The sequence below is a fragment of the Diabrotica virgifera genome, chromosome 4 (assembly GCF_917563875.1).
Source record: "Diabrotica virgifera virgifera chromosome 4, PGI_DIABVI_V3a".
In the NCBI taxonomy this organism is placed as follows: domain Eukaryota; kingdom Metazoa; phylum Arthropoda; class Insecta; order Coleoptera; family Chrysomelidae; genus Diabrotica; species Diabrotica virgifera.
In genome coordinates, this window is record NC_065446.1 from 264,906,959 (window position 1) to 264,934,475 (window position 27,517).

The 27,517-nt window shown below is 34.4% G+C and overlaps 1 protein-coding gene across 4 annotated transcripts in view; it reads right to left on the reverse strand.

Annotated features, from left to right (window-relative positions):
- Positions 1-446: 446 nt before the first annotated feature.
- LOC114325148 (uncharacterized) overlaps positions 447-27,517 on the reverse strand; it is a 36,524-nt gene continuing 9,453 nt past the window's right edge. For 3 of the 4 annotated variants that reach the window (XM_028273114.2, XM_028273133.2, XM_028273107.2), the window contains exons 4-10: positions 25,375-25,676; positions 19,081-19,327; positions 18,709-19,021; positions 17,540-17,790; positions 13,802-14,122; positions 4,747-5,301; positions 447-1,061 (exon numbers count right to left, since the gene is read on the reverse strand). In XM_028273114.2, coding sequence (XP_028128915.2) covers positions 601-1,061; positions 4,747-5,301; positions 13,802-14,122; positions 17,540-17,790; positions 18,709-19,021; positions 19,081-19,327; positions 25,375-25,676 — 2,450 coding nt within the window. In that variant the 3' untranslated portion in view covers positions 447-600. The remainder of the gene's footprint in view (positions 1,062-4,746; positions 5,302-13,801; positions 14,123-17,539; positions 17,791-18,708; positions 19,022-19,080; positions 19,328-25,374; positions 25,677-27,517) is intronic. The other variant, XM_028273124.2, reaches the window with a different exon arrangement.

Here is a 27,517-nt window from a genome sequence, read left to right on the forward strand (position 1 = left end):
AGCTGTTGACTTTAAGACCTGGGGGTTTGCACCCCGCAAGCTTCAAGAGAAGGTAGTTTCTCTTAGAAACCTTTTGTCTTGTACTCTGACAGTGGAATTTATATGTTAGTGGCCGGTCTAGTATCACTCTTAAGTTATTAGGGCCTATCAGTATGTTCCAAGCGTTGTCCCTAGCAAGACACATTCAGTTTTACATGCGCCAAATGGTTGTTGAGATGAAATTCATATACTTGTGTTTTAGTAAAGTTTGGCTTTAACGAGTTTTGTTTGTAGTAAGTTGATATCATATTTACAGCCTCTTCCATTGTCGACTCTACTTGTGTGAGTGTTTTCCCTTTTACAGTGATACTGAGGTCGTCATCGTAAACAAAACTCTCAGTCTGGCTCAGTCAATAGAATAATTATCACCATTTTATGAAGTAAATGATTAAGTAGATGAAAAAATGTTATAATGAGGAAACAAGAGTTTTATTTTCTCTTCACTATACTGTACAGGTTTAAATAAACTTCTGGTACAAAATAGAATACAATCTCTCTTATGAAATTAAAAAAAAATACATAAAAAATTAATAAATAATACAAGTTGTATCGTTTGTCTTTCTATCTCTCTCTATACCATCTACCTCTAGGCTTTCTTAACGTTCTAGGTGATTTAGGGGACCCCGGCATTCGTCTTTGCTTTTTAGCCGTCCTTTGCTGCGTTACGATTACACTTTTCGATAGTTTTTTGCTATCTAATTTTTGAACACACACGTACGGTTGCCGTAGTTCACTGTTCACTAATTTATTCGACAGTACTTTCACCCTGCTTCTAGTAACATCACAACTTTGATCACTCGCACGCGACTTTCCAATGTTTGGTGCCTCCTTTCGCCTACTGTTTCTCTTTGTCGTCTCCGGCTTTTGTTTCTTCACGGTCTCCTGTACGTCCGCTCCTTCGTCACAGTCTTCCGCTTCTGAATTGATCACGCTGGCAGAACCAACAGTACTTGAATTTTCATCTTCGCTTTTCTCTTTATTCGGTTCTTTCTTTGATGATCTCTTCGTTTTACTCGGCCATCCTAGAGAAACAAATTTAAAATTAGTCTCATCAACGCTTTAAAACAATAAATATACAAGGTGTTTCATTGGGAACGGAAATACTTGAATGGTCAATAGAGGTTTTTGATGCGGTTCTAGATATGTATACTACATTTATTGCCTTATCAATTTTTATAACCGAGTTACAGGGTGATTTTTCGATTTTGCCCATTTCTTTCTGGACACATAATGGTCTAAGAGCTAGCAACGTATTCGAGAAACTATTTTAAGACAGCCGATCCTTTAATATATTATTCCCTATGCATCCTAGAACTCCTTACCGGCCATCTGGCTACTGAGACAGGTTGCGTTCATTACTGCGCAGCGCACCTATCGAATTTAAAATTATTTTAAGATGAAAAATTTTTTTGCCATTACTTGTAAAACATTCTTGGAAATATGAATTATAATTGCCAGACATTTCTGTGGTTGCTAAATACGTGCCAGACGCTATAGTCTAAATGGCTATCAACGTTTTCGAGAAAGTATTTTAAGACAGCTGATTCTTTAATATATTATTCCCTATGAATCCTCGAACACCTTCAAGGCCATCTGGCTACTGAAACATGTTGCGTTCATTAACGCGCAGTACACCTGTATAGGTAAATATATCGAATTTAAAATTATTTTAAGACGAACATTTTTTTGCCATTACTTTTTAAACATTATCAGAAACATGAATTACAATTGCCAGACATGTCTGTGGTTGCTAAGTGCGCGCCAGATGCTATTTATTATATAGAAAAATTTAATAGTTATTTATGATATAAGTGTTAAAAGTACACGTTTAAGGCACGCATGTGAAAGTTTGCACACATGAATGCCTTAAAAATGTACTTTTTAACACGCATATCATACAATATTTTTTCTACAAACGTAATTACAGGACAATATCTACAAAAACTTTTACTTGACGGACATTCCATTTTTATATTTTTTTGGCATTACATCAAAATTGCCTATACTGTCAATACGAATTAAAGTGCCATAACAATTTTAAAGCACTAGTGCCTTAAAGTAGCATTTTTAACGCTCGTATGGAGTGCTAAAAATTGCATTTTTAACACGATTGTAGAAAAATCATTTTAGTATGTCTCTAATTTTAATATTATATTATTCACACATAAATAAATGCAAAATTAATTTGCCAGACATTAACTCTGATGACTGCAGTCATCGGCCAGATGGAAGTAAAATCGTTAAAAATGATATATATTTTCAGCAAAACGTACGCTCGCTGTGTTAAGAAATAAGACAAACAAAAGATACAGGTAAATATATTTTAAATTAGTTTAAGACGAAAAATTTTTTGTCATTACTTTTTAAACATTATTAGAAACATGAATTATAATTGCCAGACATTTCTGTGGTTGCTAAATGCGCGCCAGATGCTATTTATTATAAATAATAATAGAAAAGTTTAAATCATTTTAGTATGTCTGTAATTTTAATATTATATTATTAACACATAAATAAATGCAAAATTAATTTGCCAGACATTAACTCGGTTGCAGTCATTAGCCAGATGGATTTAAAATCGTTTAAAATGATATATATTTTCAGCAAAACGTACGCTGGCTGCGTTAAGAAATAAGACAAACAAAAGATACAGATATCGTACAGGCATTGTATTTTATTTGCCATTATATTGTATCACAATTATTTTTCACTAAATAGAAACTCGACAAGAATCGTTAACAAACTGTGAATTGTGACTGGCCCATCTGAATACATGTGTGGACAACATTCACCCCCGAAATTGTCGTATCTTTTGTTTGTCTAGTTTCTTAACCCAACCAGCGATCGTTTTGCTGAAAATACACATTATTTTTATTATTTTAAATCCACCTGGCTGGTGAATGCAACCGAATTAATGCCTGGCAAATTAATTTTGCATTTATTTATGTGTAAATAATATGATATTAACATTTCAGACATACTAAAATGATTTAAATTTTTCAATTATTATTTATAAAAATAGCGTCTGGCGCATATTTAGCAACCACAGAAATGCCTAGCAATTATAATTCATATTTCTAATGATGTTTAAAAAGTAATGGCAAAAAAATTTTTCGTCTTAAAATAATTTTAAATTCGATATATTTACGTGTACAGGTGCGATGCGCAGTAATGAACGCAACCTGTCTCAGTAGCCAGATGGCCGGTAAGGTGTTCAAGGAAGCATAGGGAATAATGTATTAAAAAACCAAGTGTCTTAAAATCACTGTTTTCCCGACGTTGCTAGCTCTTAGTCCATAACTTAAGAAACACCTGGTATATTTTTTGATATTTGGTACACATACTATTATTTAGAAACCAAACCACCTAACCAGCAATTACAAGAAAAATCCAGGTCCGGACTAAAACACTTATAAATTCATTGTGACCTTGAAACAACACCCTGTATATTGAAATTTTCAAAATCCGTTTGAGTATTTGAAAAGGGTACAAAAAATTAAGTTTAATGGTTCGCTTGAATTTTTTGGCCAGACAATTTAATGACATTGATTTTGAAATCAATATTGAAATTTTTAAAAACTAGCTCGAAGATTAAAAAGCTGGTATTATTAAAGTTAATAAACAATAAAATAATCAATAATCCGTTGTAACCCGGGAGCAGTGGCGTTCACTTCTGTAACGTGAACAGTCGCGTGTTAGATTTCATCTCACAATACGAATTTACAACCAATTTTTATTTTATAGTATTTTTATTTACTTGCTATGTTAGAAATATTATTTCTAACAATTATTATTAAAGCTAATTGGCTCTCCCCAAAGCCATAAATTCCACGAAAAGAAGAAGAAAAAAATACCTACGAAATTTTACACCCTTCCTTGAGGCACTTACGAAATTTTTTCAAAATTGCAAAACTTTTGATCAAGTCATCGCAATTTGATAAAATTAGGATAAAATGTTAGATTTTTTCTAAGGGCGCAACTGCTCGCGGGTTAACCCGAACTTGGATTTTTATTGTTCTTACTAGTTGGTTCGTTTGGTTTCTGCATGAGACATATATGTAGCAATTACCAAAAAAATATAAAAGATGGTTCTAAAGATATGGGTTCAGAAAGAAATGGGCAAAATCGATAAAACACTCTGTAACTCAGTTATAAAAATCGGTGAGGCAATAAATGTAGATCTATTTAGAACCGCATCAATGACCTCTATTCACCATTCGAGTACTTCCGTTTCCCAATGAAATATTTATTGTGTAAAACTGAAAATGATATTGATTGAGGGCTAGAATTTCAAGCGTCAGCAAAGGAAATAAAATGGCTAGAAAAACATGAAATGTGCAAAAGGTGCAGAACATTACTTGAAAAATATCACCACAGGCTAAGGAATCAAAATAGAACTGAACAATGACAGAAAGATATACAGTGAGGACGTTTAGGTTGGAATAAAATCATTTTCCCGAGAATGGGCGATTTTAGAGAGAAATACCGAAACAGGTTTATTTTTATGTCGAGCCACTTATTATGACGATAATGAAGACATGAGAAATATGCGAATAAATGCTTGACGTAGAAAAGCATTGAATAGGGACGAATGGAGAAATTTTTGAGGAAACTAAGACCTCTACACAGGGTTGTAAAGTCAGAATGATTTTAATGCCATGGGAATTGGGAAATGTCATTGATAAATCTAAAAATTAAAATGCATACCGGTCTTATTCAATTTCCTCTTTTTATACCCCGGTTTTCTCCCTGGCGTCCCATTGAAAAACCGCCTACAACTTCTCTCAGTCTCCTTGGAATTATTTTCCTCGTACATCCCCATAATATCCTCTAACGTTGTTCGGCTGTTATTAAAGTCTACACCAGTTCCATCAGACATTTCAATTTCATAATCTTCTATATCTTCATCCAATGCTGTATCCAACTCATCGTCTATCTGCTTCACTACTGAATAGTAATCTATTTTGGGTTTCACTTTTCTAGACTTAACAGGAGTGGATTGGTTTTGAGGATTTGGAGGGCAGTCGCTTTCTTGTACTGGGGGAGGAGATGCTGATCGAACTGGAGGAGGAGGTTCTGGTGCAACTTCTTCTTGCACCGGAGCCGATAATATTTCTTGTTCTTCTTCGATGGTGGCTAAAGATTGGTTAATATCTTCTACGGGCTGTCTATGTTTGGACCGGCGCTTTCTTTGTTGTACCAAGTCGCTAAGAATAGCTAAAGTAGAGGCGTGCTGTCTAGGCGACTTCCGAGGATTTTTACCTACAAAACAAATCTTTGTAAGCCTCACTTCTAAAAAACGAAGCATTTAAAAATCGAAAAATTCCTGGCTTTTTTTTACGGGAATATCTGGGGAAAATCAATAGAAAAGGTGTATAATCTCATAGACTAGGAGCATATATTCTTTTTCTCATGATCATCTTTCAGTGCGTCACAGTTTTTCGATTTCTCTCTAACGCATTAAGTTGTATGTGACAGAAAAAAAGGCACGTCGGTGATTACATTTCGTCGGTGACATTTATAACATTTATTCTAGTTATTCTAGTTGTCGATAGATGGCGCCATAATAAAAAAATATTTTTTTTTTAATTAGATAATAATATGACAAATATAATCTGTATAATTTATAAGACTATACAAATCAAAGAAAATACCATTTTATAAATGCAAGAAACACATTTGATTTGTTTTTATTCCAAATTGAAAATAAAATGTGACAACTGTCAGATTTAACTAAAATGTCATGTTAGAATAAATGTCATAAATGTGTATTATCACGGACTTACCCTTTTTCCTATCATTTGTTACGCACTGAAAAATGCTCATGAAAAGGACAATAGGTGAAATTTATTAATCATTTTAGGCACGATAATACCCTATAACTTAAATAGTAGAACCTAAAAGAAAAGGTATGAACACTGTGCCGTCACTTTTTAGTGGCACATGCGTCGATAGTGGCGCATCAAACTTTAACTTACGGACGGGATAAATAAATTAAAATGTACCCTCCCTCACGCCCAGAATTCAATTTTTTTCATTTTTTTAAGTTCTATGTGATTTAAAAATACGACTCGGCGTAATTTTAACACACCAAAAATCCCATACCGAACGATAAGAAGTATTCGCTTCACAAAATGTTTATAAACAAAAAATGTATTCCGAATTAATCCCGAAAATTAGCATTTTTTAATTGTTTGCAATTATTTTTGTTAATATATTTTGCTTAAATGTCAATAAAAAAATCATGACGCCGTAAAAGATGTCCAGGTAGATATTCACAAGATGGTATGCCTTTCCCATTGACTTTCCGCAGATATTTCAGTTAAAAAATAGCTGGCATAATTTTTCTTCAATATTTAAATACCTCAGTTAATAAGAACAAAACAGGCCTCCGAATTCTATCCTACTGCATGGATTGAGTTATTTTGGGAGTAGCCTCTACTTATCTCCTAATTCAAGGTCTACCCTATGCCGATGTGCGCATTTACCTTGGGGGTGGTTCCCACCCCTTCTCGTGAGTGGAAAATTTTTTGGTCAAAATAACCACGCATGTGGCTAGAGAACCTCCTTATTCTTAGCCAAAACTATGCTATATTTTTTTGAGAACTCAATACTTTTTGGGTTATTTGTGGTTGAAAATTTACCATTTTCGTTGAAAAATGTCACCTTTTCGGAAGGTTTTTTTTGCGAATACATTTGGAATGCATAAAACATTTTTGTAGCTTATGAAAAATCAAAGAGATTCGTGTCTTCATAAATCTTCTAGTTATAACACAAAAAGAAATATGGTAGGTGAAAAGAGATTTCTTTGGTGCAAGCTCAAATCAATGTGTTCAACTTACAATACCAGAAAAATGGTCCATTTTAAGGGTATAATGCTACCAATACCTTTTGTAGTGCTTGAAAAATGAGCACTGTTAAATGTCGATTACACTCAAACTAAGCGAGATATGGTGCAAAAAACAAATTGATGACTAATTTATTTTGAAGTAAAATGCGAAGTATATTTGACTCCTCATCCACCAGATTTAAATGCGTCGCTTTACTTCTACAATACATTTTATTATAGTGTTATTTCTACGTTCAAAAAGATGGAGGGCATCAAAAAATGCATGATTTTTGAAAAAAAAAAGAATGTGTGTGTACTTTGTACGCACGTAAGAAGTTATACTTCTAAATATGATTTCAATGAAATAAATATACTTTCGGACAGTTTATTTGTATTTTATTTAAAGATTAAATTAATTTTTACTTACTACTTTCCAAAAATTTTTATTAAAACAATACCAAAAATTCAAAAAAGAATGTGTGTGTACTTTGTACGCATGTAAGAAGTTATACTTCTATTATATGATTTCTTAAAAATAAATATACTTTAAACAGTTTGTTTTAATCTTTTTTAAACACCAAACTAATTTTGTGCTTACCGCTTTCAAAAAAATAAAAAAAAGTATAGGATTGCACTGGATTCGAACTCACGACCTCTCGATCTCTGGCCGAATTAGTCGAGGCATTGAAGCACAAAAAAAGGCCTTACTGTCGATTTTTGGCGCAGTAAGACGGATTTTAATGCAGTTTGGTGCGTTGGATTCGTGAGAATGTCAGGAAATTTTGTGAACTATTGTAATGAATAAGAAATCTGAAATTGCATTTGTGCATAAGAAAAATTCATTTCAAAAGTGCATTTTGAAATAGGCAAATATTATAAATTTGCAAATCGGTAAATAGTTGGGCAACATCCCGATTAAATATTTTAATTATTTTTAATCATTTTTAAGTCCATATAATAATAGTCTAAAAGATGTCAATAACCATTAATAATAAACAAAAAAATTTTCCTTATGGAGAATCGAACCAAGTACTAACATGTCCGTAACTAGATACACGTACCGCTAGACTACGCAGACACTTGCTAGACAAGGGCGATATTAGGTATAAACAAAAACAAATAGGTAAGTAAAAATTGTAAAGAAAATTACTACATACTTAAATGTATTATAAAATTAATATATTCCTAAATTTTAGAAGAAACATTCGTAAATAGGTATTATTAATATCTATTAATTTAATAAATGAAATATAAATATTTTGACGTTTCACAATTTGACAATTAACTTTTAACTGCAGTGCCTTAAAATTTTTAAAGCACCGGTGCTTTAAAGTAGCATTTTTAACGCTCCTATGGAGTGCTATAAATTGCATTTTTAACACGTTTGTAGAAAAATATATTTAAAAACACTAATATATTCTTTTCACACCTTTTCTGGACTGATAAATACATGAATTAAAACATTTAGTAACGAACTCCATACTGCCTGTGCGCAGATTAATAAAATTTCACCCTCAATGAAATCGCGCCTAAAGAAGTATAACTTCAAAAAGATTAGAAAACACCAGGATTTGAACCGGGACCTCTTGATCTCCAGCCCAACGCTCTACCACTGAGCTATACCCTTTTGTTTATACGGGCTACAAGATTTCTCAGACATAGTGACAAACATACGAAGTGAATTATAAAATACTTCAAAAATATTACTTATTATCTTATTCCCGAGGTAGACAAGTCTAAATACACAAAAATTATAATAATAGTTATTTATGATATAAATGTTAAAAGCACAATTTTAAGGCACGTATGTGAAAGATTCGCTTCGCTCATTCTGCAATTCACATGAGTGCCTTAAAAATGTACTTTTTAACACCTATATCATACAATATTTTTCCTACAAACATCTTATATATCAACAATTATAATTTATTCATTCTCAATTACAGGACAATCCCTACAAAAACTTTTACTTGAACTTGACTGACATTCCATTTTTATATTTTTCTTGACATTACATCAAAACTGCCTATACTGTCAATACGTAAATCATAACAACTACAGAATAATATCTACTTTTATTTTTGTATATTCTAACAAATTTTAATAGTTTTTTTTACAAACGTGTTAAAAATGCAATAATACAGTTTAAATTAAATTTAAAAAAACCTTTTAAACCACCTTTTTCAAATTGCGCAAGTTGTATTATTAATATTAATGTTAATAAATGAAATATAAATATTTTGACGTTTCACAATTTGACAATTCACTTTTAACTGCAGTGCCTTAAATTTTTTAAAGCACTGGTGCTTTAAAGTAGCATTTTTAACGTCCATAAGGAAAAATTTTCCTATAACTGGCTGTATAACATTATGTAATTACAAAAATTGAAGAAAATCTTCTGTGTAAAAGGTATATTTATTTAAAACCCCAATAAAGGGCTACATTAAAAGACAGAACGTTTTCGCTCTAAAGAGAGCATCATCAGTGTTCCAAGCAAGCTCTACATGCTAAGCCACCAAAAATACATGGGTTAAAACCCTTAAAATGCCGACCAAAAGTCTTACATTGGCGTGTTATACAGGGTGTCCCGAAAAGATTGGTCATAAATTATACCACAGATTCTGGGGTCAAAAATAGGTTGATTGAACCTCACTTACCTATATACAATAGTGCACACAAAAAAAGTTACAGCCCTTTGAAGTTACAAACTGAAAATCGATTTTTTTTAATATATAGAAAACTCTTAGGAGATTTTTTATTGAAAATGGACATGTGGCATTCTTATAGTAGCAACATCTTAAAAAAAAATTAAAGTGAAATTAGTGCACCCCATAAAAATTTTATGGGGGTTTTGTTCCCTTAAACCCCCCCAAACTTTTGTGTACGTTTTAATTAAATTATTATTGTTGCACTATTAGGTAAACACAATATTTCTAAAACTTTTTTGCCTCTTAGTACTTTTTCGATAAGCCAGTGTTTATCAAGATATTTTGAATAATTGTCGAATCCACCACATATTTGTATATAGTCTAAGAGCTGGGAGCGGATTTTGTGCGTGATAAGTAATATGGAAAAACTATACGGGGATATGTTGAATTAGTTGTGTACATGACTTTCACCAACGGCCGGAAACCAGAGTTGGGGCCGAGGGTAGTTATAAGGGGTCAAAGTCGCGGATTTTATTATTTTTTTTATGACGCTCATGATCGAGATAGTGCACCAAAATTTGGGAATAAGTAGGTAATGACGTACCTAAGTAAAATCTCCAGGAGTGGAACGCTGCGTGGTCGACAAAGGGGTGGGGCAGGGGTGAATATAAAAAAATGTAAGGGGCTTTTTGCGACGTTTGTGATTGAGATAGTGCACCAAAATTTGGAAATAAGTAGACCATGACATAACTAAGTAATATCCCCAGAGGCGGAAACCAGAGTGGCGGACGAGGGTAGTTATAAGGGGTAAAAGTCGCGGTTTTTATTATTTTTTTTTGTGGCGCTCATGATGGAGATAGTGCACCAAAATTTGGGAGTAATTAGGTTATGACGTAACTAAGTAAAATCTTCAGGGGCGGAACGCTGCTTGGAGTACAAAGGGGTGATAGGCAGGGGTGAGTATAAAAATATATGGGGGTTTTTTGCCGTTCGTGATCAAGATAGTGCACCAAAATTTGGGAATAAGTAGATCATGACATTACTAAGTAAAATCTCCAGGGGCGGACCGCTGCGTGGGGGACAAATGTTGTGCCGGGTCACAAAAAAAATAATACACACTGCGACTTTGACCCCTTAAAACTACCCTCATCCCCAACTCTGGTTTCCGGCTCTGGGGATTTTACTTAGCTAAGTCATGGTCTGCTTATTCCCAAATTTTGGTGCACTATCTCAATCTAGCATGTCGCAAAAAACCCCTTATATTTTTTATATTCACACCTACCCCCACCCCTTTATCGGCCACGCAGCGTTCAACCCCTGGAGATTGTACTTAGTTACCTCATGACCTACTTATTCCCAAATTTTGGTGCACTATCTCGATCATGAGCGTCACAAAAAAATTAATAAAAACGGCGAATTTGACCCCTTATAACTACCCTCATGCCCAACTCTGGTTTCCGGCTCTGAGGATTTTACTTAGTTATGTCATGGTCTACTTATTCCCAAATTTTGGTGCACTCTGTCAATCACGAACGTCGCAAAAAACCCCTTATATTTTTTGTATCCACCCCTGCCCCACCCCTTTGTCGGCCACGCAGAGTGCCACCCCTGGAGATTTTACTTAGTTACGTCATGACCTACTTATTCCCAAATTTTGGTGCACTCTCTCGATCATGAGCGTCACAAAAAAAAATAATAAAAACGGCGACTTTGACCCCTTATAACTACCCTCATCCCCAACTCTGGTTTCCGGCTCTGGGCATTTTACTTAGTAATATCATGATCTACTTATTCCCAAATTTTGGTCCATTATCTCAATCACGAACGTCGCAAAAATCCCTTTATATTTTTTATATTCACCCCTACCCCCACCCCTTTGTCGGCCACGCAGCGTTCCGCCCCTACAGATTTTACTTAGTTACGCCATGAACTACTTATTCCCAAATTTTGTTGCACTATCTTGATCATGAGCGTCATAAAAAAAATAATAAAATCCGCGACTTTTGACCCCTTATAACTACCCTCGGCCCCAACTCTGGTTTCCGGCCGTTGGTGAAAGGCATGTACACAACTAATTCAACATATCCCCGTATAGTTTTTCCATATTACTTATCACGCACAAAATCCGCTTCTATCTCTCCGACTAATATGGTTAAGTGCGATTATAGAGAGCTGTTAATAATCTGAAAATTTATTTATAGTTTACATTATTATGTATATTTTGAAAAAGAAGAAACATCTCGATAAAAGGTGACTTATCAAAAAAAGAATAAGAGGCAAAAAAGTTTTAAAAACACTGTGTTTACCTAATGGTACCACAATAATAGTATAATTGCAACGTACCCAAACATTTGGGGGGTTTAAAGGAACAAAACCCCCATACAATTTTTATGTTAACATATTAAAAAAGAAGCCGCATCTCGATAAAAACTGGCTTATCTAAAAAATACCAAGAGGCAAAAAAGTTTTAGAAACGTTATGTTGAACTAATGGTACCACAATAATGAATTAATTGGAACGTACACAAAAGTTTGGGAGGGTTTAAGGGAACAAAACCCCCATAAAATTTTTATGGGGTGGACAAATTCCACTATAATTTTGTTTTAAGATATTTCTGCCATTAGAATGCCCCATGTCCATTTTCAATAAAAAATCTCTAATAGTTTTTGATATATTGAAAAAAATCGATTTTCATTTTGTAACTTCAAAGGGCTGTAACTTTTTTTATGAGCACATTTGTACTAAGGTAAGTTAGGTTCAATCGAACTATTTTTGACCCCAGAATGTGTGGTATAATTTATGACCAATCTTTTCGGGACACCCTGTATACTAAACCCTGGCGATGGGTGAAATTTAAAAAAGATATACCTCACAGCATTATATGACTATACCACGTGTATGTGGGTGGTTGAGTTGATTTCTCTTTGTGAAGACAGAGAAATCAACTCAACCACCCACATACACGTGGTATAGTCATATAATGCTGTGAGGTATATCTTGTTTAAATTTCACCCATCGTCAGGGTTTAATATATAACACGCCAATTAAGACTTTTGGTCGGCGTTTTAAGGGTTTTAACCCATCTATTTTTGGTGGCTTAGCATGTAGAGCTTGCTTAGAACATTGATGATGCTCTCTTTAGAGCGAAAACGTTCTGTCTTTTAATGTAGCCCTTTGTTGGGGTTTTAAATAAATATACCTTTTACACAGAAGATTTTCTTCAATTTTTATTTTTAACGCTCCTATAGAGTGTCACTAAACACTAATATATCCTTTCCACATCTTTTCTGGACTGATACATACATAAATTAAAACATTTAGTAAGGAACTCAATACTGTCTGTGTGCATGCGCGCAGATTAATAAAATTTCACCCTCAATCGCGCCTAAAGCAGTATAACTTCAAAAATAAGATCAAATTATAGAGCGCATTTTTAAATTTTCTTAAATATCTTCCTTTTTCTCCATGCAACTCGAAAATGATAAAGAGATACTGTCATGAAAGACAAAACAAAACTGTTATCTGAAAAAACTTTTTGTACTTTATTTGAGCTTACTTTTTTCAAAACTTAATTTGACCTTATTTTTTTCAAAACTTAAACCCGTTATATACTCATCCCATTAAAATCCATATACATATCTCCTTTTTCCTTAAAATAAATTAGTCATAATTTTTTTTTGGGCACCATATCTCGCTTAGTTTGAATGTAATTGACATTTAACAGAACTTGTTTTAAAGGTCTTTTCCAGCGCTACAAAAGGTATTCGTAGCATTATACCATACCCCCTAAAACCGACCATTTCTCTGTTATTTTAAGTTGAGTACACCGATTTGAGCATGCACAAAAAAAATATTTTTTCACCTACCATATCTCTTTTTGTATTACTAGAAGATTTATGAAGAAATGAATCTTTGATTTTTCATGAGCTACAAAAATGTTTTGTATAGTTTTTTCGTCCAAATAGTTGTCACTAATGGCAAATTTTCAACCACGAATAACTCAAAAAGTATCGAGTTTAAAAAAATTATAGAACAGTTTTAGCTTAGAATTACGTTCTCTAGTCACTTCCGTGGTTATTTTGACCAAAAAATTTTCCACTTCAGAGAGAAGGGGTGGGAACCACCCCCAAGATAAAAGCGCACATCGGCATAGGGTAGACTTTTAATTAGGAGATAAGTAGAGGGTATTCCCAAAAATTTCATTAAATACCATGCAGTACGATAGAATTCGGAGGGAACATCCTGTCTTTGTCCTCATCGAATGGCGTAAAGACAAGTGTTGTACCTGATGAAGCAGTCGGTTGCAGCACTATTATCCTACTGGACTTCCTCGCCCCTACCTTCGCTACTTTCGTTGATCTATCATCAGCGCTGCAGATAGAACTACTGGTCGAAGCACTCATTTTACTGTCTTCGTCTGGATCGTAGAGTGACGAAGAAGATGACATACTTTCGGGGGAAGGACTTCGAGTAGACGATTCAGATTTCACCGATGCTACCGCCATCAAACCTTTTAGAAGTTCTTGATAATGACTTAGGCAAGATTTACGGTCCAACGGCTGGATGCTGCGCATTTGATAAGGTAGAACAATTTCTTCCCAAAGGTCTAAAAGAATATTATATACATATTACTTATAAATTAATAAATTATACAAATCAATTGGTTTTGTAATTGTAATTTTTTATCATATACCTCTGAAGAGATGAATTTATAATGATTATTTATCTTACATTTTCATCATATTTCTTTACATTATGCACTATTTCGACAATGTGGCAACACTGTGAGAAAAATCAGCGACAAAACTAAAAAATAAACTGTATGCGCTCTCTGATGATACCCTAACAAGGGTTGAAACTTGTTAGAGTGCTTTTTTCGCTCTCTGAACTAACTAAAGTAAGACGGCTATTGTTTCGCTTCACAACGTAATGATTATTTTATTATTCTTATTAGTTCTACTCCTAATGATATACATTATACATATAATAGCATGACATCATTAATCCAATTTCTAAAATATATTCTTCAATATAAATATATTTATTTTTCTTAATATTTATGCGAGTTGAGGTGTTATGAATAGGATCGTATCCAACTTGGTGTCTATGCATTTTGGATTTATCGTAGTCACGCGTGACGTTGCGACCCTGACAGAAATGTTGGTGACATCTGGTGACTGACTGTCTCAATTAGAATCAAACAAATTTATTCGTTTTGACCAACTTTTACTATGTAATAAAGAATGCTTTAAAGTAAGATTATAACTTAATTCTTGTTTTCTATTTCTAATGTCTTTATTTATTTGCATTGAATATTAATTTGTTTTGTTGTATAATCCACTTCCGCAATAATTGACGGGTGTATGTGAAAAGGGATATAAGTCGAAAAATGCGAAAAATGAGCTAAGTACATCATACGTTCCAAAAATGGATATTACACTTAGAGGAAAAGAGATAAAGTCATTCTATACATATTTACGCGCGATTTGGTATGTGCAAAATGATATAATTGACTAAAAATGAAATTTTTAAAGTAATACGGGCTTATGTAGACTTATATGTGAAATATATGAAAATAAATGAAATATTTTGTGAATAGAGGTATTGTAACGGGTGCAAAGTGCATTAACGTTTTCGAATTCCTGATACTGTTGCTTCACCCTGTAAGGTAAATCCGTTTCAGAAATTGTATTTGTTTATTGCGTGGAAATGTGTGATTCTTTTTCATTTCTCATGAATCTGTAGTATTGCGTAATTGGTCCTCGATTCATATGAATATTTTTTAAGTTTCTTATTCCCGAGAACTCAGGTTTTAAAAGTATCATGTTTTGTTAGCCGTTATTCTGTCGTGAAATGGATTGTCGGTTTTTTTATCAAGGGAATTATAATCGTAAATTCTTCTATAATTGATTTCTGGCGACGAGAATAATATCATATTATAATGCTTTGTAGTTGGGTTTGTTTACATAGTGCATACCCTTGTGAGATAACAGGCTATGAGTGTGTTTATATAATATACTTGTTGGTATCTTAGTGGGCCAGCTGTGCGAGAAGCTGGATCAGCGAAAAACGTGAGAATGTATTGAGCTGAGATATGAATATCAGAATTTCGCGATGAATCCTATTTGACGGAGAATGAGTTATTACCTTTGAAGGCGTGGTTGAAGTTTGCTTAAACCTTTTCTATTCGTTTTTAAATAAGAGTGGAAATTGGCGAATTTTTTTGAGTGGTAAAACCGCTAGTAGGATAGAAGAATGGGAAGATGGAGTGAGTTTTGGGTGTTAGAGGAGTTTGAAGTATAAAGGAGATCAGTTCTAAGTAGTCGAGAAGAGCGATCAGTTCTAGAAAGCTAGAATAAGAAGTTTGTGCTTTCCGTCAGCAGGCCTTGCGTTGCTGACGGAGAAAATTGTTGAAAATAGTTCAATGGAGAAAATTAGTTGTTTGTATTTAGTACAGTTTCTTTAAGTCTTTGTTCCAGAGCCGAAGTAGGCTTAAGTGGCTGCTGTGGTCGTAGGGAATGTAAATTCTCGACCGTATTTTGTGTTCCTAGTGATGGATTAAACACATCCATTAGTTTTCTTTTGTCGAAAAGTTCTTCGTTTCATTCAATCAAGTTTAATTAATAACAATAATATAACATGATATAATATAAGTGTTTCATACAATAAACGAACAATGGAATTTCATCTCTAATATAATTATTAATACCTGTACTTTGTCTGTAAAATTGAGTGTCATTATGTGCGTGACAACAAATGTGCCGTAACATCAGGACAATGTTTAACACCGTAACTGCCGCATGGATGGACTATGGATAAAGAACACATCAAGGTACTTGCGCTATTTTTTTATTGTTGAACTCTTACGTGTTCCGCGAATCGATGAAACTTAATTTTTTTATTGATAACAACTTTGCTAAATTTTTATTTGTTTCAATAAAGTAAGAATTATGTTTAATTATTAGATTTTCTTTATCAACCTCTATCGTCCTTATAAAAGTAATCAATCACACATGAAAGTAGCCTACGGTAAGTACAGATATTTCAAGTAGCCGGCATACTTAGTTTTATATTTTTTTTATAAGGAAACATATATATTTCTTTTTTAATTATGGCGCCCCCCGAGCAATTGAGCTTCAATTTTATTTAACATCTATTAAGAATCCACAACCCTAGGTCTCTGAAGACTTAGCAGCTACCGAGGTATATCAAAAAGTTAAGTAGCACCAAGTATATTTTTATATTTTGTTTAATTTGGCATTTAACGTGTCGAGCTTTTTTTCTTTCTAATCAATGAATGTCACAAAGATAGCGCCCTTTCTTGGGACTGCTACAAACTGTCGCCACCGTGTTTGAGGCATATTTAGTGTTACAAAATGTCGCCGGCGACGTGCTGGGCTTTTCGTCTATTCTTTATTACGTTTAGTGCTACAGTATATGTTCACATATGATCAAAAGCGTCCGATTATTTTTCTGATTTGCGTTTGGGTTAATAAATATAAGTCAGATAGTGTAAGGGATATTTTGCCAGATGCATCTGACCACGAATATAACTAACAGAGGGTAATTAACAATAATAAATTACTAGTAATAATTAATATATTTTGTTTGTACCTAGGTTTTAATAAAAAATGTTTGTGAAAAGAGGTATATGTTCTATTTTTTTTTAAATATTATATATATTTCAAATTTACTACAAAAAATATGTTCTTGCGACATAATGAAGTCATACACTGAAGATAATACACATTTTATTGAAAAATAATAATGTATTGCATTTACGTCACAAAAATCACAAAAACCCGTTTTCCCAAAATTATACTTTTTTGACTTATATCCCTTTTCACATACGCCCGCCAATTATGTGATATACATAATTGATTTAAAATGAATTCAAGAATTTTTTGTAATTGGGCAACAATGTCAACATAGATCTCTGATGTAGATAATGGCGTGCGACAGTATCTATATTGTACGGACTGTATATTCATATAACACACAGGACAAACTGTTGTATACTTACAATTACTAAAGCAAGGGTATGTTTGTTCAGTATTGTCCAGCCTCTTGAAAGCCTGGTACCATCCCATATGAACCGGTACTTGTTCGAAGGCGAATTTGTACTTGGACAACTTTATTTTTGAACTCTGTACATGTTTCGTCTTCTTCTCCTCTGGTTCTTCGATCTTTACATCCTCCTCAGTTTTGGCAGGCCGTTCTGGTGATTTCATCACTAGCGGTAGGTAGGATCCTTGGTACCTTAACCTGCAATGACTTTGACAAATTAGATAACACAGAAATTATCACCACCAATGAAAACATATCACTAAAGCCTTCACCCAGATCATTCATAGAAGAATATATTATGATAAATGTGAATGAAATATTAATAGATCGCAGTTTGGCTTTCGGAGAGCACTTGGAACTAGAGAGGCAGTATTCGTTCTCCAAGTGCTTATACAGCGGTGTAAAGACGTTGATAAGGATGTGTATTTGTGCTTTGTGGATTTTAGAAAAGCATTTGACAAGGTCAATCATGAACAATTAATAGATATTCTGCGAGAGACAATTATTCTGAGAACAAAAAAAGGTATCCGTGTCCGACAGGGATGTATCTTATCCCGACTCCTATTCAATATTTTTTATTCCGAGGAAATATTTTAAAAAATGTGTGGAAAACCGTGTACCGACGTATTCTTTTTATATCCTGGACTGAACATGTCACCAACATAGAGGTAATCCACAGAATCGGAAAAGAGAAAGAAATCGTGAGCACAATTAAACAAAAAAAAAAAAACTTGAATATCTAGGCCACATAATGAAACACGATAAGTACCATCTACTGCAATTGATTGTCCAGGAGAAAATAGACAGTAAGCGCGGACCAGGTAGGAGAAGACACTCGTGGCTCCAAAATCTGCGGAAGTGGTTCAGGCTCACATCAGTCGAACTATTCAGAAGTGCCGCAAGCAAGATCAGAATTACCATGTTAATAGCCAACATTCATTCGTGATGCAGAAATATTTATGTCTGATAAAGTTGTTAGATTATTGCTCGACATACTGCATTATATTTAAGCTTTACTGATTATAATACACATACACATAGATCAAAGATAATCATTTTAAAAAATAGGATTTTTTTTATTTCTATTATTGAATTCAAACTAAGTAAATCATTTATTATACTAACCTGGAGCCCGGAGTCTCAAATTTATAATACTTTTGATTGTCCATGATGAAAGCCTCAGCGTGCGTCCTCCTCCTCTTCTTTCTACCCGTACTGTCCATAGAGGTCTCATCTTCGTTCCTAATGTTGGGTGTGGACGTTTTACAGTCTTCTATCTCGGTATTACTACAACTATCCGCCGAGCTTGCTGTAGTATTGGCCTCGTCGTCTTCCTCCTCGCTACTGTCATCCTTCTTTGGAAACAAAAAGTTGGTGGCTTCATTGTTTAGTTGAATCAATTCAGAATTACGCAATTTCTTAAATTTCACTATTAAACCTGTTGATAAGTTGTAAATAATGAATCAAATGTTTCACTGACATGTTGTTGTACTATACCTTTTTCCTTTTCATCGTCCCTCTTTGGAGATTGAGACTGTTGCCTCTTTGTAGACTCCTGGCTCTTGGTTGTTGAGTTTTGGCGTAGCTTAGGAGTGACCACTTCAACTTTGTAGTAGGTTTTGCAGCTTGAATTCAACCTTTCATCGGCAGATAGTCTTTTCTTGCTTATACAAGCCCTCTTTGGTCGACCAGAGTTCCATACCTCCTCCTCCTTGTTACTTTCCGCTACAGGACAAACCACTTTCTAAAAGCAAAAAGCAAGATTTGACTCATAAAATGAGTTAAGCAAAGGAAAAGAAGAGAAATACTATATTAATCCTACGCCCCACCGGTAAAATGAGTTCCGAGAAGGAATAAAGGAATAAATACTTGACTAAATAATGGAGCTCGAGCCAAAGTAACAACAGAAGAAGGTAGTACAAAATCAATTGCAATAGAAACAGGAGTGCGACAAGGCGACTCCCTGTCAACCACATTATTCAACATAGCACTAGAAGGAACAGTCAAGGCCAGCAAAATTAAAGGAACTATAGCCCACTCCTCAACACAAATAGTTGCATATGCAGATGATTTAGTTCTTATGGGAAGAGACAAGGAAAGATTAAAAGAAGCAGTAACAATCCTGGCAAAAGAAGCACGGAAAAGAGGTCTAGAAATTAACGAAGGAAAAACAAAATATCTACTCTGCTCTAGAAGAGAAGATAACAGGATGAGAGAAATCAAAATAGAAAACTACACTTTTGAAAGAGTCCAACAATTTAAATATTTGGGAGTAATAGTGAATGGCCAAAACAAGAGAAGTGAAGAAGTAACGGAACGAATACTAACAGGCAACAAAACATACTGGAGATATCATAGGCTTATGAAGGACAAGAACTTATCCAGAAATACAAAACTGAAAATATACAGAGTTGCAATCAGACCAGTAGTTACGTACGCATCTGAGACAATGTGCCTCACGGAAAAAGATGAAGAAAAATTGAGAATATTCGAAAGGAAAATCCTCAGACGCATCATGGGCCCGATAAGAATGGACAACGGAGAAATGAGAAGAAGAATGAACCATGAACTAAGAGACATAATGAAGGGAGAAGATATAGTTAGATTTATTAAATCACAGAGGCTGAGATGGCTGGGACACATAGAAAGAAGGAAAAACGACCGACTGATTAAGAAGATCACCAGATGGAAACCGGCAACTGAAAGACCAAGAGGAAGACCCAGAGAGAGATGGGAGGACCAGGTCATGAGAGATATCAAAATTCTGGAAGTGAGAAACTGGAGGGAACTATGCACATATCGAAATGAGTGGAAGAAAATAGTAACGAAAGCCAAGTCATACAACAAACTTTGACAACATACAAGTGGAATGCGGAGTGATTCACCGCAATAAGCGAATCTGAGAGCTCTAAGTAAGAGCGGCAAACATTCCACCTGGAATGAAAAGCCCTGATGATGATGATGAAATAATACTATTAGTACACTAAAAGGCCAAGGCTTTTAAACTGTCAATGTCATAAGGAGGGTAAGCTTTTTATATCGATAAAATAATATAACAAGAACATGAAACAGCAGAGGAGGCTCAACCCAAAGCCTACTTCGACCTACTACTAAGATATAGTCCGTTCGCTAAACTCAGACTCAACTGGCTAGTGATTTAAGCTAGTAATTTTGCCAATTTGATAAAATTGCCAAAAAAATAATTAATAAATAGTTAATAATTACTAAATATTTAGTAATTTTGCAAATTTTGTCAAAATTGGCAAAAAACAAAAAAGTTACGTACTAAAATCATTAGCCATTTGCGTCTGAGTTCAGCGAACCGACTATACCTAATTTACTGTTACCTTTAATTAAAAATGTACTACAGTAGACTCTCTCTATAACGAACACGGTTATTATGAGATTTCTCTTATAACGAGGTACACTAGAAGTCCCATGAAATTCCTATTGAACTGTAACACCTCTTTTGGGACAATGCAAGTTCGGCAAAGCGACACCTGGTTTCTACGCTCAGCAACATTATTCGCACTTTTAATTATATTGGCCAATTATATTAGTCCTGGTTACTGGATAATTGTCAAGGTCATAGTCCAAAAAAATAATAAGAAGAAAAAATATGTAGTAAATAAAATTAGTTATTAAAATGCAGTACTGCAAGTAAAATACAATTAATTAAATTTACCTTTATATAATAATTGCAATCATATCAATATTGTGGAGCAATATATAATTTTTCTTCTTTAATGACAGTAGGTATGAAATATTATGTCAATTTGACAATTTCAATTGACAATATAAATTATTTAAGAAAGTTGCAATATTTCTCCGCTATTCTCGCACGATCGATTCTCGTATCCCCTCCAAGTACTTGCACACCACGAATAACGAGGCATATTCGGTTATAACGAGGAAAAATGAAATCGTAGAATATGTATCTTTACCTGTTTTTAGCGCTGTAATGTCTATAAATAAATAAGTACTTTAACTTGTATTGGTATAGGTCTGTGCTATTATTGTAAACAAGTTATAATTGAATCACCGACTGTTTAAATGTACATAAATATAATGTTATCTGAACGTTAAATGAGTTTTAATTAATTTGGGGCCAAAAGGCAGTACAACACAGTTGTACTGCCAGATAACATTATATTTATATTGAAGCAGTCGGTGATTCAACTATAACTTGTTTACAATAATAACAGAGACCTATACCAATACATTTCGACACCATAAATATCTGACAATAACCCAATACTGAATTCACTTACACTGCATTAATACCTGACATAATATTAATACATCACGTTCCCAATTCAGGGTCAAATGTCAGTGTCTTCGTCTGGGGTTAATACCATATTATATTTTGATAAAGTTATTTAACCCTTTCAGGACCAAAGACGAGCGTACTCGCAAAAAATTTTCGAGCCGGTCGGACCGGAGACGTACAAACTCGGATTGATGGAGGCGTATTATAGGAACCGAAATCTAACGGATTTATTGACTTTCCTCTATTGGTTAGATTATATTAACCACGCCCCAATGAAAAAAATATGGAATCGACAATTACTTACCCAGTTTTGGCGCGCTTCAAGCGGAGATACAGAGAATATTATGACAGTGAAGCACGCGTTTCTAATAGGGATGAGTACTATTCATTGAATTACATTCCGAGTTTTGGCGCGATTCAAGCGGATACACAGAGAACATGACAGTGAAGCAGGCGAATCTAATATGGATGAGCACTATTCATTGAATTTTGAGAATGGATTATGACGTGATCTTTGTTATCAGTTTTAGGTAGGAGTTTCAACTTGTTTGTGCAGGAATTTAGTATACTGTGGTTATCGTTGAATTAACAATGGGTGCGTTCGGACGACCACAGCGGCTGGATAGCTGAGCCAGCAGTAGCTGTCAGACGTCACCGCTGGAAGCCAGCCGCTGAGAGATTTACTAAGCTTTCCCTATCACGGCTGGATGCAACCACTCAGCCGATTTCTGCTGCCAGCCAGCCGCTATGGTCGTCCGAACGCACCCATGGCTCGCAAATATTTGACGGAACAAGAACTGTATGATTTATTAAATCAAAGTGATGATGAAGATTTTACGCGTCTAGAAGATCAGTTTGACGGTTGGGACAATGAAGATGGTGAAAGTGATTGTGAAATTGCAGAAAATAATTTGGTACTAGCCGAAGCTGAGGTACCCTGTGATGAGAATAATTCAGATGCTGAGAATACTCAACCTAATCAGGAAGATAATCCACCACTCAGTAAAAAAAAGAAAACTGATAAGCTGACAAACAAGTTTATTTGGAGCAAAGTTGACCTCAAAACTTCTTTAGAGAATTTCGATGCGAACTATTCTGGGTGTCAACTTGAAAACCTGCCTGAAATTCCAACGATTTTGGAGGTTTTTGAAAATTTTATTACTAAAGAATTCGTCGAAGAAATAGCGGTACAGACAAGCATGTATTACCATTATATTGTGAGTGAAGATCCATCACGAAGAATTCACAAATATACATCACCAACTACGGATGAAATCTACCTGTTTTTGGGTCTTTGCCTACTCATGCCTCAAGTGAAAAAACAAAGAGTAAAGGATTATTGGTCCCAAGATTTCATAATTCAGACTCCTGCATTTGGTCAAATAATGTCCCATGCGAGATTTTTAGAAATTTTACGATTTCTGCATTTTTCAGATAACTCCAACGTTATCAAAGAAGATAAACTATTTAAGATGAGGTTCGTTGTCGACCATTACAGACAAGTATTTAAAAAATGTATGTACCCTTTTCAAAACCTCGTGATTGACGAAAGCCTTATGCTTTTCAAAGGAAGAATATCGTTTCGTCAGTATATTCCTTGTATATACCTATGCCAAGAGGCATCGATTTGGGATCAAATTTTTCATTATTGTGGATTGTGAAACGGGCTATATACTTGATCTACTGATATACACAGGTACTACAACAGAAATGAAGAAGTTCGACGAAAATCTAGGAACTTCAGGCAACATAGTGATGACTTTGATGGAGCCTTATTTCGACAAAGCACATCATCTATACACAGATAATAATTGGTATACCAGTCCCATTCTGTATCAGTCTTTTAGAAAGAAAAGTTTATTGCTGTGGAACAGTGAGACCAAATAGAATGTTCATGCCGAAGTTTGAAAAAATTGAAAAAGGTTCGATTGATTATTTTTCAAGCCAAACTTTACTGGCTTTGAAATGGAAAGATAAAAGAGACGTCCATTTATCTGCAATCCACAGTAATAAAATAAAAACTGCAACAAATAAAAGAGGTGAAGAAATTCAGAAACCAGAGGCGATTTTTGAATATAATCAAAATATGGGAGGAGTGGACAAAACGGATATGCTTCTGAGTACCATAGAAAGTGTGAGAAAAACAGTGAAGTGGTATAAGAAAGTGTTTTTTCATCTACTAGATTTAGCGTTGTTGAATTCCCATGTGATATATAAAATGAAAACAGGAAATAATATTCCATTATTGGACTTCCAGAGGACTTTAGTTAAATCTATAATAGAAAAATACAAAAAGGTGACACCTAGAAGTTGTACAAGCAGCAGACCAGAAAATTCTCACAATCCTTTACGCCTTATTGAAAGATATTTTCCTTCAATTTATCCCAAAAAGCCTGATAATAAATCTGTTGTCAAGCGGTGTGTTGTTTGTGCAAAGCAGAATAAGAGAAGAGAAACAGCCTATAATTGTGGACCATGTAACGTAGCGCTATGTGTTATTGGATGTTTTGAGCGATACCATACGGTACTAAAATTTTAATTTTTTTGTGCAATTTTTTTTCTTAATAAAATGTATTTTGATTCGCTTCTCAAAAATTATTTATTTCCATAAATGTAGTTAAGAGCATAGGAGCAAAAATTTGCGCCAATGCTTTTTAAATGCATTTATTTTTTTCGAAGTTTGAGAAAACTAATAAGTATTTTTGAAAAATTTAAACGCGGAATACAAGATTACATTATTACCGAGGGCTAAAAGTCGCTGAAAACTTCTATAATATTTATTTTAATAAGTGGCAGGGGTGAAAAAGAAGAAAAAATTTATTGTGATTTTTAATTTCAAATATCTCATTCAAAAGACACTTTTTGGTTATTCTAAGGGACTGTAGGCCCTCGGTAATAATGTAATCTTTCATTCTGCGTTTAAAATTTTCAAAAATGTTTATTAGTTTTCTTACTGCCTTCGAAATTTTGCGCCTACGCTCTTGAAATAATACTAAAAAATATAACATCTGAAACCGCGTTTGTGGACCAGAGCCGAATAAACTCGCAAGCACGTCGGCTACGGTCCAGCGAGCACAGCCGCCTGAAATCGGTACGGTCCTGAAAAGGTTAAAACTTAAAACATATTTTATAGGGAGTCTCCTAATATTACTACAAACTACCTGTATCAGAAACCTCCAACATCTGTGTGGTTATCGAGGATAATTTTGTAATAAAATGCACCGCCTAAAATAAACTTCTTCCTGTTCTGTGTATCTATCGACCGATATTGAATATTGTAAGAAAATTTAAAATTTATTTGAGGAAACAACATTTAGTATCTTATATTGCTCCGAAAGGCTTCACTACAGGAAGTTAATGTTTTAGAAAACTATATTATATTCATATAATGTATGCACAATATTATTGTTGTCTGATATAATGAGATCCGCTTATAACGAGGCAATTAGTCTGCCATTCAGTTCTCGTTATAGAGAGAGTCTACTGTATAATAGAATTTAGCTGAAGTGTTTTGTACTTACCGTTAAAGACCTAGTAGTAGACCTCAACCCTTTAGTTTCCTTTTCCTTATTCTCCGCCAGTTCCTGAGGTTCTTCTACAAGGGTTAAATCTGGTTTCTCCTGTAAACTATCCTCGTCCAACGGGGGAGTCATATAATTGATGTTTCTTCTAGATCTTAAATGATGACCTGTTATATCGCTGCCAGTTGGAGAGAGAGGAGAAGGATTAACTCTGTCAAACATGACCGACGCTGCCCGCGTTCGGCGCATACTGCGCTTCTTGTGAATAGGTGAGAAATCATCGAGGGAGGTTTCATGTACACCTAACAACATTTTCGATATATAACAGTCTGGTAAAATAATAAGGTAAAATAGTAAAATAATAAGCCTCAACTTCAAGAAGACAAAATGGATGTTGATAAGCAAAAAACAACAACCTGCTCAACAGTTACGGATAAACAACATACTAACTGACCGTATAGAATCTTATGTATACCTTGGCACCAACGTAAATGCAAAATGGGAACATGGCACAGAAATTAAGGCGAGAATAGTACGAGCTAGAATAGCATTTAATAATATGAAAAAGCTCCTCGTAAGCAAAGATTTATCTCTTCCCCTAAAACTACGTCTAGTTAAATGCTACATCTTTCCGATCTTACTATATGCTGTGGAGGCCAGGACGCTGACAGAGACGCTCACGAAAAAACTAGAAGCATTCGAAATGCGGCTGTACCGACGCATTTTTCGTATATCCTGGACCGAACATGTCACCAACATAGAGGTAATCCACAGAATCGGAAAAGAGAAAGAAATCGTGAGCACAATTAAACAAAAATAAACTTGAATATCTATATATCTATATATTGCATTTCAAGAAGCGCAATAACTTCGTGGATAAAACTCTTGAAATTAGGCAGAGAAAAAAAATTGTTTGCTCCTCCCCAACGTCGTAGAAAAACTAAATTAAATCAGGCTCAACTACAGCAAGTTGAAGCAATGGATCTAGGCAACATATTGAGACACGATAAGTACCGTCTACTGCAATTGATTGTGCAGGGAAAAATAGACAGTAAGCGAGGGCCAAGCAGAAGAAGACACTCGTGGCTCCAAAATCTACGGAAGTGGTTCGGGATCACATCGGTCGAACTATTCAGAAGTGCCACAAGCAAAATCAGAATTGCCATGTTAATAGCCAACGTTCGCAACGGACAGGGCACTTGAAGAAGAAGTAAAATAATAGAATTAACGATTATTGCATTAGATATGGACTAAAAATGAAAAAGATAAAAACTAAATTTAGGATTGTCTCAAAAACATAAGATGGAAATAAAAGGTTAATCTCTCAAAGTGAAGATGGTTTACAACATATGCTACACCAATTTAACATAACCGCCAGAAAATTTCCCAAAAAAAGACAAAATGCAATGTTATAACAACAAATCCAATAAGATGTAAATTGGAGCTGGTGGTTAAGATAATAGAACAAGTGATGGATTTTAAATATTTAGACATCACACTATCTAGCTACAGAAGCCTCGAAACAGAAGTGAAAGATCAAGTGAATAGAGCAAACAGAGCCACAGGTTGCCTGAATGACACAATATGGAGAAATAAAAATATCAGAAAAGAAATGAAAGGCAGAATTTACAAAACAATCATCAGACCAATAATGACATACGCGGCAGAAACACGACCCGACACAGAGAGGACAAAAATATTGATCAAAACAGCGGAGATGAAAACCCTTCCAAAAATCGATGGTAAGACTCTATGGGACAGAGCTAGAAGCAAAGATATACGACGGAGAGGCAAGGTGTACAACATTAATAACTGGTTAAGAAACAGAAGAATAGAATGGAATGACCACATAAGCTGAATGACAACAAATAGAGTAGAAGACGATCAGTGGGAGACCACAAAAATGATGGAACGACAACTTACTATGGTTTGTTTTTAAACCAGGAGGAGTAATTCAAATTTACCGCGTGTAATGCTTGTTTGTAATTGGTCCAACCCCAGGCAAGTTTACACCACTGTTTGTAATTTTGACACTAATGACATTTATGAAATTTTGACACTTCTGGCACTTTACTGGTTAAGTTATATCAGCTATTTTTGTGTTTTCTGCGTTATTCCTTTAATTTTTCAATTTTCAGTTTGC